At 30.7% G+C, this 11,259-nt stretch overlaps 2 protein-coding genes across 3 annotated transcripts in view; one reads left to right on the top strand and one right to left on the bottom strand.

Annotated features, from left to right (window-relative positions):
- Positions 1 to 1,638: 1,638 nt before the first annotated feature.
- LOC100168064 (peptidyl-prolyl cis-trans isomerase cyp11) lies at positions 1,639 to 6,995 on the top strand. The gene is made up of 9 exons (XM_001949075.5): positions 1,639 to 1,907; positions 3,385 to 3,705; positions 3,774 to 3,861; positions 4,797 to 4,826; positions 4,895 to 5,040; positions 5,139 to 5,253; positions 5,311 to 5,656; positions 5,722 to 5,856; positions 5,926 to 6,995. Exons 2-9 carry the CDS (start codon positions 3,399 to 3,401, stop codon positions 6,403 to 6,405), a joined length of 1,647 nt encoding a protein of 548 aa, XP_001949110.1. The 5' UTR covers positions 1,639 to 1,907; positions 3,385 to 3,398; the 3' UTR covers positions 6,406 to 6,995.
- LOC103310310 (GATA zinc finger domain-containing protein 14-like) overlaps positions 6,931 to 11,259 on the bottom strand; it is a 26,013-nt gene continuing 21,684 nt past the window's right edge. For both annotated transcript variants that reach the window (XM_008188155.2, XM_029487858.1), the window contains one exon: positions 6,931 to 9,659. In XM_008188155.2, the coding sequence (XP_008186377.2) occupies positions 7,105 to 9,648 (2,544 nt within the window). In that variant the 5' untranslated portion in view covers positions 9,649 to 9,659 and the 3' untranslated portion in view covers positions 6,931 to 7,104. The remainder of the gene's footprint in view (positions 9,660 to 11,259) is intronic.

Raw genomic sequence — 11,259 nt, 5'->3', positions numbered from 1 at the left:
CATGGACTTTATTAATATGTCTATGCCGCAGATCGACGATATGAATCCATAAGTCAAGTGATCTGGTCACTTTTTTGATCTACAGCGCTACCGGTGGCAAAGTTAAATTAGCTAAAATGTTGTTTTATTAAATAGTAATTAATAATAATTATTGCTTATTTAGTTATTTACATAATATAATATTTGATAATTAAACATTAGTAGAGAGCCTTTACTAAGCTGATGAGTTTTGAGTATATGACATGTAAAAAAAATAGTCCGCTAAGAGCGGTAATAATGGAATCTGGATTCATATCTATCCATTCACGATGAAAAGGATCTTTTGAATCCATTGTATAGAAAGCACGATTTAACTGGTTGCGCAACGAGGTGTTATAACGAGACCCCCGAAGCACAGAATAGATGAAATCAGAATGGACACTCTCCAACAACCATGATAAGAGCTAAAGTGCCACCAGTGTAGCCATATAATAAAACTATTTTCATTTTCTGATTTATGTCGCAAAAGACCACTCTGTGTAACTGTTTTATTTGGATTTGTTTGTAAACAAACTGCTTTTTTGAGGCTGGTTTGTAAAATACAACTTAAAAATTCATTTTTCATAAAAAGTAAACACGAGACATCTACAAGGCCTCTGTCATACTTAATTTGATATTTTGAATTTTGATTACTTTGAAATTCTTGTGATTTTACGCCACGATCATTATAATAATTCTCGTTTAAACATGAAAAGATGTAAAAGTAAATAATAAACGATATGCGCACTCAATTGCATCACAAACTATATTGGACTCCAGTTAGTTGACTGGAGTAATTATATAAATATTAAATATACATTACACTATATCTGTCTGTAATAATTTAATTTGTATAGGGAGTACAAAAAAAAATACCATGGGTATTTCCGTGAAGACAATTACTGCGATAAGGAAATCACTTTTATCCACGAACTAAGATATACTATAGTATAGTATATCTTAGTTCGTGCTTTTATCGGAAGGTCTACCATCATAATATGATTATATATTATTACATTATATATTATGTGTAGATCGCATTAACTGCCATACATAAATATTAGTATATTATTACTCTTATTAATGAAATGTACAATATCCATTGAAAATAATATATATCATTAGTTACAAAATTTCAAATCAACCGCCAATTCTTCGGTCGAAATAATAAAATTATTTATACAATATTTTTTTTACTGTACTTTTTGGTAACACTGGTGGCACTTTAGCTCAAAATACCGTGTCTGCCATAAGAACCCATGTAAAATTTTGGAGAGTGTCCATTCTGATTTCATCTATTCTGTGCCCGAAGTGTCCTCAACTTTTGACTGATAAGAGTTGTATTACGGCGCCCTCTATTAGTCTATGAACTTGTAGCAGAATAGAACAATAAAATAAGCAGTAAAATACACTGATGCGTGGTGATAATATAATGAGAGCGCTAGTTGTTAATTCTTATCAACAGTTTATCGCAGTTTATCAAGGACACGTCTTCGGGAACCTCATTTTATGTTCTTATCATAGCTCGTTGCGCAACCAGTATATCTTTAATCGTGATCGAAAGTGACTCTTTGTTTTGCACAAACGTGTGTCGCGACTGTATGTCGTTTCGGGACACAAGTATTGGACCCGTTGTTGTTTTTTGTTGATAAAAAGGCCCGCTGTTCGTCTGTTTGTGACCGTGTCACTAACAATACTTATGTCCGTGTTTTCTTCTTATGAATGTGTTGTCGCCTCTGTTATTATTAATTTTATCATTATTTACTTCCGAGTTATTTTACAATTTCCAAATTTTCGATCGTTCCATTATAAGTCTAGTATCTACTCGTTCTAGATTGTAACACGGAGCATTACAAATTATTTGGAATTTAGGTTCACCAGCACATCGTGTAAGTATTGGTCGTCGTTCCTTTCTTCGACGAATCCCGTTGTCATAGTATCAATACATGATACATTGATACACATCTAAATTTTTGGAAACACGTTTATACTTAATAGTAATACATAATATTATAATAATAATTATAATTTTCCCCAATATGTTCAGTTTTCACGCGTCTGAATATTAAATATTAATGTATTTTTTTAATCAGTTATTGAATAAAATTATTTGTTTGTTGTTCAGTTGTTTGTCATAGTCGCCAATTGGTCGGTACCTACCTAATGAGTTTTCTCAAACAATACTTTTATTTGTTTTCTGAGTTAGGTTGCCTATGACGTGTTTACACAGTTTGGCACTATTTATCTCTTATTTAATAAAATTTGATTCTAATTTATCATGGTACCTGTTTAAAGAAAAAAATAATATTTCATAAAGCAGTTTAGTACCTATTTACATTTTTAAAATATATTCATCATATTTAGTTTCTTTCACCGATTGTATTCATTATTTAAATCTCGCTTTAGATTAATTACAGTAGAATAAAGTTTTAGTTTATTATTTTAACCATTTACTTGTAATTTGTTTTAAGTGGTATACTGTAAAAAAATTATTTAAAATAAATATTTTTATAGTATAGATAGGTAGCCTATACAATTATTTGTTTTACACTCATTATAATTAGGTAGTAAAATAACCAGCAATCACAAACATATTTTTTTTTCGCTTATAACATGTAGGTTATGTAAAATGTTCAGAACTTAAAGACACATTTCTATCTCAAAACCAATAGTTTGTATCAGTAATCAATGACCCAAATTATCATCCAAAACTAAAATAATTGTCAGAACCAGGTCTATTATTAATTATCATACAATTTTTAAAAGCTTAGTCAAACAGAAAGTGCAGGCACTGTAAAATAATACAACCGACTGCAGCTGCCCTCCGCGGTCAGCATACCCATACACCGCCATGGCAGCCATCTCTCTGTTTGACTGAGCCTTAAATATTAAAAGAATTATTGATTTTTGTTCAAGGCCTTAGACTAAAAACTTAAACTTTTTTAGAATATGCTTGATTTATGTAATTTAACTATGTTCTTTGTGCCATCAGATTTTTTATTTAAAAATTTTTCCCAATATTATTTTAAGGTCATATTATAGTATTATCTATATTGTTATTAATACATGTTTTATGTAAATAAATAATTTGTGATTACTCAAAGTACATAGTACAGACTACTATTAGTTCAAGTATATTTTATAAATATCTCAATTAAGGGATAATTAAGTATACCTAGTTTTTTTTTTTATTTACAATTTTATTAATATCATTTTTTATTCAGTGTGTCACAAGGTTATAATTAAAATTGTATTAAAAAAAGATAAAACTAATTTTTTATCATTATTATATTTAAATTGTTTACCTACTTGAAATGATTATATAATGTATATTTGTAACGATGAAACTTGATATTTTTTTTTCAGGATTAGTACTCATAATGGGGGTCGACACTGAATTAGTAAAAACACATGTTCGCCCTAGGTGCTTTATGGATGTAGCTGTTGATAACATTATTTTGGGTCGTATTGTGTTTGAATTATTTGATGACTTTTGCCCACTGACTTGTGAAAATTTCCGAGCATTGTGTACAGGTGAAAAAGGTTTGGGTAAAACTACTGGTAAACCTTTGCATTTCCAAGGCGTAATTTTTCATCGTGTTGTAAAATCATTCATGGTACAATGTGGAGATTTTTCAACTGGAAATGGTACAGGTGGTGAATCTATATTTGGAGGAACTTTTCCAGGTATGCATTTAAAGTAATATAAATGTGTTAAGAATAGTTTTAATAGCATGTTTTATTTATGTTTCTAGATGAAAACTTTGATTTGAAACATGACCAACCTTTTTTACTTTCAATGGCTAATCGAGGACCAGATACAAATGGTTCTCAATTTTTTATGTAAGTCTTAAGAAATATTTTATAACTTTTTGTGACATATTTGTCATGATTACAAATTAAAATTAATTGATTTTGAATAAATAATTTTTAGAACATTTCAGAAATCAAAAATGTGAAAATTATAATTATAATTTTTAAAATGTATTTTATATTTTATACCTATGGGTATTATATAAATGGATATATGTCACACAAATTTAAATATTGAAAACATTTGATAGTTAATAATAATAATATCATTAATTATTTTAGAAGTTATAAATAAAACATAATTATTATTATATTTGGTAAACATTTAATCATTGGTAATAATTTGAAATTTTTCTATATTTTATAAAAGGTTCCAAACTATACTCTGTTCAGTGAGAGACCGCACTTCGCACCGACAAAAACTGGTTCCCCCACGCAACACCCTGCCATTGGGGAACTGGTTTTGATAGCATGGTGACATGGAGGGATGCACAGAATATCCATGTTCTCTCGCTGAACAGAGTATAGATAGAACTATCAGTTTTTACATTTTTATCCAATTAAACTTTTTTTCTAACTTTGAACCGATTTTTCTTGTTTCCAATTTTTAAAGCATTTATTCAACACTTATAATTTTGATGTGAACACTAATATTACCTATTAATTGAGTATGTCATGTTTATATTTATAAAAAAACAAAAATATTCAATAAAAATCATGCTGTTTGTTTTTTATATATTTAATTAATATTTCTTCAACCAGACAACTTAAGCTTTAAAAAATTAAGCATCTGTGATATAAATATGAAAAATAGAATTATTCACTTCATAGATCGTCCACTCTAGGAAAAATAATAGATGTTTACTAATGTAATTTTGATTTTGTAATTTGAAAATGTGTTGATGGGATCAGTATGTCAGAATAGCCTAATAAAATTTTGGTCGTATGTCATATGTTTGTTGTAGAACAACACAACCAACTCCTCACCTAGATGGGTATGTAAAATTCTGTTAGTAAATTATAAATATTATGATTAAAGTATTAATAAATTATTTTATAATAGTATACACGTGGTATTTGGAAGAGTGGTTTCTGGTCAGCCGGTTGTTATGCAGATTGAAGAACTTGGAGTTGACAAAAATTCACGCCCACTTCAGGATGCAAAGGTGGTGAAATGTGGAGAGCTCATTTTGAAGTCTAAAATTAAACGTATGTTTACTGATTGTTTTTTTTTTAAATTGCACATACAATATAATAATAACAAAATATATATAAAAATGAGCATGTTGCATGTTTTTGTATAATAGAATCCGAGAAAAGTGCATCTGATAGTGAAACAAGCTCAGGATCAGACGATGACAAAAAAAGAAAGCGAAAGAAAAAGAAGAAGGAAAAGGAATCAAAAAAAAAAACAGAAAAGAAGTATGATTTGTATAGTTTTATTATATTCTAAATTTAATTTAATTTAATTTGTTATAGATTGGACCGTTTAAAGGATGAAGACGATGATGCTGAAGCAGAAGGTCAGCTACATCCGCTTGTATCTGTTTCTAATATTGATCCTGAAGAAATACCAGCTGGACCACCAAATAGATTTTTGTCTCGAGGTGGTCCTTCATCGATGTTTCTTATGAAACCTCAAAAGGATAATGATGATAGACTAAAGAAAAGAAACAGTATTCGCGGTGTTACAAAATCTGGCCGTATTGTTAAAGGTCGTGGAACTCTCAGATTTCGAACTCCATCTCGCAGTAGGTCTAGAAGTTACACTCCACCCCATTGGAGACAAGAACAAAAAAAAATGATAACTTTTAATGAATTTGAAGTAAGTTTATAATATATTATTTAATTGTTAATTTTCAAAATAATAAATATTTAATATCATTTTAGAAAATGGAGATTGAACGTAAAGAAAAGGAAGAAGAAATTAAAAGACGTGAAGAGGCCAGAAAAAAGAGGCATGAAGAAAAAGAAAAACGCGAGAAAGGTAAAAATGGACAAACACCTCCAGGATCCCCACCTAAGGTAAATGAGAATTTTTAATTTTTAATTAAAGATTTTATTGCATTTGATTTAAATGTAATTTTTGTATAGGGTTCTGAGAAACAAAATGATAAAATTGAAATCGACATGATGGCTAAAATTGAAGATGTATTTCAAATAATACGTGATCGCAACATTAAAAATGGTTCAGATAACCATGATAATAAAAAAGCCGACCAACGTTTAAGTGATATCAAGAAAAAAAGTAAAGGAGAAGATAGAGATAAGTTCCAAAAAATGGAAAAGAAATTTGATAGACGTTCTAGGAGCCGCTCACCAAAACGCCGTTTTAATGACAATTTTCGTCGAGATCGAGTGCCAAGAGATGGAAAAAGGTATCATAAAGATAATAGATATGATAATAAATCTATACAAGGAGGACAAAGAAATCGTTCTAGAGATAGAGAACATTTTGACAAGAAAAAGAAGAACCATCGCCGATCAACCTCTAGTTCTTCGGAAGATCGTAAAAATAAAAAAAAAATCAGGAATGAAAATAGTTTTAGTTTATCACCTGAAGTTAAAGATTAAATCCTCATGAATATTTTATGCTATTTTATATAAACCTAAAGTAGCTAATTGAACTTTATTTCTAATTTTATTTTGTTTTTTACTGTCAATTAAATACCATTTATTATGTATAAGATAATTTGCTACTGAATGATTAGATTAGAACTACTGAATATTTTTGCATTTTGAATAATAAAAAATATTTAATGCAGAAGGACGCAATATTATTATGAAGTGCATAATATTAGATTGATAACAAAAAATTATTCTTACTTCTTAAACATAAATAAATCTAAAACCAATATAATATACTCCATATTACCATAGTGAAATCACTATAAACAGTTTTATTTTGAAAATAACAGGATCTCTTTAAATACAATTTTTTCAAATGAAACTTGTATTATTTGTGTAATTTAAACAATAATTTAATTTTATATTCTGTTCATAGCTTGGCGTTTTTCATTGTAAGAACTTCTTTTTAAATAATCAGTCCTTGTTTATATTTATTGTCAACAAATACATTTAATCAATGCATCATTAATATGAATTATAATATATTGTTTTATTATAAAAAAATACAGAAAATAAATTGTTTAAATGAACCATCATTATTGATAGTTTAATGTTACAAAAAAAAAAAAAAAAAATGTATGAATTTATCAAGTGTAATTTACTTAAAAATTATTTAAATTAGGTAACAAAAACTTGAAATATTTTTTAGTAACCAGTATTTAAAGGCGAGAAAGCGGCTCCATTTGTGGCATCACCACGTTTACTCGTATCACAGTTATTAGTTCCAGGGTTGATTGGTTGGTTGGGCTGATTTCCTGGTGAAAAATTAGAAAATGAATTATGACCTGGTTCACCATAATTATTACCATTATTGTTAGCATTAGAAGAGATTTGAACTCCTTTTCCTGAATTTGGTAAGTTGGAATTTTGAAATTGTCCTTTTGGAACAAGTGTAGAATGTTTTTTTTGGTTTCGAATTTCATAACTAGGGTCTGATGGCGATACTGTACTTGTTTTGCCTTGGCCGACATCTCCACCATTTTTGGAAGTGCAAGGCCCTATTCTTTGTCCGTAACCTGGAAGTGAACTGGAATTTTCTTGACCCGAACTCTGTGTGGCCAAACCATTTTGACTATAACCTAGTTGAGCTGTAGCTATATTATCTCTATTTAAAGAATTATGCTTAACGCTGTTTTCTCCGTAAGATTTTGAATCTTGGGGGGCTTCTTGCGGGTAAGCTCCATTTGTATTTGAATTTTGATTAAAGCTATTTCTAGTTGTAGATAATGACTGAGATCCTGCAGGACCATTGTTATTTGGTCGTCCTCCTTGAGGTGTGCTCGGTCTGTTTTGTCCAAAATCATTCAATTCGTTTGACGAACTTCCTTGATAGTATTCGCCGCTTGAGGATGGAACTGGACCACTTTGCCCGTAACCATGATCACTAAGAGACGATGGTTGATATTCAGAACGAGTATAGTTGTTTGATACTTGTGGCGTACTTGGACGGCTTTCATCAAAACCATTAGGGCCATTCGATGGTCTACCTTCGTTATATCCATCGTTTGCTGGTCCATTCGGTTGACTTTGGACGGGATTTCTTCCATTTATGAATAATTGAGAAGGTCCTGTTGTTGGTCCGTAGCTATTGGACATCTGATAGTTTTGCTGATCTTGATTAAATCGATTATACGCTGGAGAAATCTGACCATAGTTCCCTTCATTTCCAATTGAATGCGATCCCGACTGTCCGAAATTGTTAGAACTTTGTAATTGGCTTTGTGGGCTTAAATCAAACCCGTTATCATAATTTGAAGAACCCTGTTCCTGATTGAAACTTTGAACCCCCGATGAACTCTGGCTGTACGAATTCTGATACTTTTCTCCTGATGACTGTACTCCATTACTGGTTCCTACAGAGTCGAGACTTTGAGATCCAATAATGGAAGTACCACCAATTTGGTCTTTATTTATTCCTGTAACCTTTTGATTATACGCGTTAGTCGGACTTTGTTCAAATCCATTATTAATTGGCAATGATTGACTAAAAGATTCTCCAGAATGAGGTAAGTCCTTGAAATTCAACGAATATGAATCGGTTTTTGGTTTTTCAAAATCATTTTGTCCATAAGATTGAGTTGTTGCTGAGACACCTTGATTTGATTCTCTAGGGTATGGTCCATATCCGGAAGACGATACTTCTTTGCTATATCCTTCAGCTTGGAAACCACGATTATTGGAAAACTCATTTTGTCCATAATTTCCATTAATGATATTGTTGTTGGACTGCGATGTACTTTTAGTTATTGGATTATCTTTTGAGTAAAAGTTTGGAACTGAGCTTGGAAATCCTGCTGAACCAATAGAAGATGGATTGTTTGAGATATCTATGCTCTTTTCAACATTAAGCTGTGTGTTGTGCCTATTTCCATTTCCAATTTGACTATATATTTGATCCCTACTTGTATATTTTTGGCTATACAAGTTGGGTTCCGTGTTACCATACTCACTGTTATCTATAGAAAATTGTAGACCTCCGTTTGGACCAACATTTCCATTACCCCCTTGACCGTAAGGGTTCTGACCACCAATTCGATTATTATCTTGCAGCGAAGGTTTTGATGTAATCAAATCTACGTTACCATAATCACCTGCCATATTCCCAATTGTACCTTGCTGGCTATACTGATAACCCTCCGACGTTGGGTGCTGACCAAATTGACTAGTTGCCGTGGCTCCATTATATTTAGTCAGACTTTGATTTTGTGCAGTATTCAATAGATCGTTTTGTCCATAACCGTCCTCTGTTCCGGCTTGTGCTACAAAATCATTATTAGTTGGTATCAATGCTGTATCCAATGAACTACCATAGTAATTGTTAGTTCCAGGTAAATTTCCTCCACTAATATGATCGTTATTCTTATTCAAAAGTTGTCCGAAATTGTTTCCTCCTGGTGATACAGTTTTGTAACCATTACTCTGGTCTAATGATGACCCAATGGGTCCATTCGATGTATGAGTACTACTATCATATGATCCTAGAGTAGTCTGGACACCACTCGCATCATCAGTGGTTTTTGACGATAGACCATAGTTGCTAAAATCAGTTGTTGGACTTTTTGCAAATGTGTCTTGGACGTTTTCAACTTCTCCATAACCATTGTTATTACTGCCAAAAGTATTTGACACTTCTATTTGTCCTCCAAAACCACTAAATGCGATGGAATCTATCCTCGGTGGCAAATACATACGGGATGGATCTATAAAGGCATAACGTTGACAATTATTGTAAAATAAAGTAATAAATTCCAAAATTAAGATATTATCATACAGCTATGTATTTGGAATTTGAAAAAAAACATGCCTCCAAAATAAAGCTATTTTGTAAGTTATTGTCTTCTGACATTCTTAGTTGCTGGGGCGTTTGGGAACGGTATAGGTAATTCATTATAATATTTCATTACATCTACGAATGAGAGATTTTTTCCGTGAACGTTAAAATGTGTATACAACCTAGTCTCTAGATATTTACGTGTTTATTTTTATTATTACCTATTTAATCGGAAATCGTACTTTTTTCGTATAAGGTTAGAGGTAGCATGTATATTAATAATAATATGTATATATTATAGCCATATAGTTATTTATATTATACCTAAACTACATCTGCCAGAATAACTACATTTCATTTTGAAATGAAATTATGGGAACGCATATGAATTCATCTAGTTAGGTACCTAACATATCTAGAGTGTCTAGTGGCTAGTAGGTTTTAGGTACCTACCTACAATCACGGAATAAGAAAAAGAAGATTGGAAATTAGCAACATTTTAACGGTCCCGAAGTTCCCCCTTTGGCAGCTAGCGAGAGATTGGGTGCGACAATGTTTGTACTTTGCAGACATTTATAGCACTACCGGGTAAAACCTATATACAGTATATCTCAGAAGTCCCGTACCACCCTTAATATCTCCGTGGAAAATCAATATATTTAAATGCAGTTTTTTTTTACAGTAATAAGTATGGAAATTCTGATTGAATAGCAAAACATTCGATTTTTTTAGACAAATAAGTTTTTAAATTTCCAAGGTAGCCATTTTGTTGATCATATTTTTGAAAACAGTTAAAACAAAAATAATATAAAATTTAATGAAAATTGCCCAAGATAGAGCTAATAATTATTTTGAATTTCTAAGAATAATAGTTATGTTACTTATGCATACGGCATTAGCAAAATACGATTCGCATGTTAATTATTACAATCACGTTGATTTTTCGACTAAAATTAAAGATAATAATTAGCTCTAACTTGGGCAATTTTCCTTAAATTTTAATATTTTTTTTTGAACTGTTTTTAAATCAACAAAATGGCTATCTTGGAAATTTAAAAAACTTATTTGCCTAAAAATATTTTTTGATAATTTTTGAATTATTGAAAAAGAAAAATCAAATAGGTATTATGCTATTCATTCAGAATTTCCATACTTATGACTGTAAAAAAAACTGCATTTAAGTATATTGATTTTCCACGGAGATACTAAAGGTGATACGGGACTTCTGGAACTTACTGTACAGTAAAATTGTCTTCACGCATTTACAACATAGATGCAGTCCTATACCTATTATTATACTATTATAGTATAATAAAGACTTTATAAACATCTGTGATTTACAATAATATACAATTACAAGATTATTTTTAGGATAGGAACCAATTAAATGTTGGTAACATTACACCAAGTAAATAGCGTTACGTATATTATGTTTTATGCAGTATTGCGGCGTATCTACGATTTATTATTTAGTAATTTGGTATGGAAAGCGAAGAAATAAAGATACCGAGGCTCCTCGGCCCCCGCTA

The sequence above is a fragment of the Acyrthosiphon pisum genome, chromosome A1 (genome assembly GCF_005508785.2).
Source record: "Acyrthosiphon pisum isolate AL4f chromosome A1, pea_aphid_22Mar2018_4r6ur, whole genome shotgun sequence".
Lineage (NCBI taxonomy): Eukaryota > Metazoa > Arthropoda > Insecta > Hemiptera > Aphididae > Acyrthosiphon > Acyrthosiphon pisum.
Note: the sequence above shows the minus strand (reverse complement) of the source record. Positions and strands in the feature narration are given on the sequence as shown.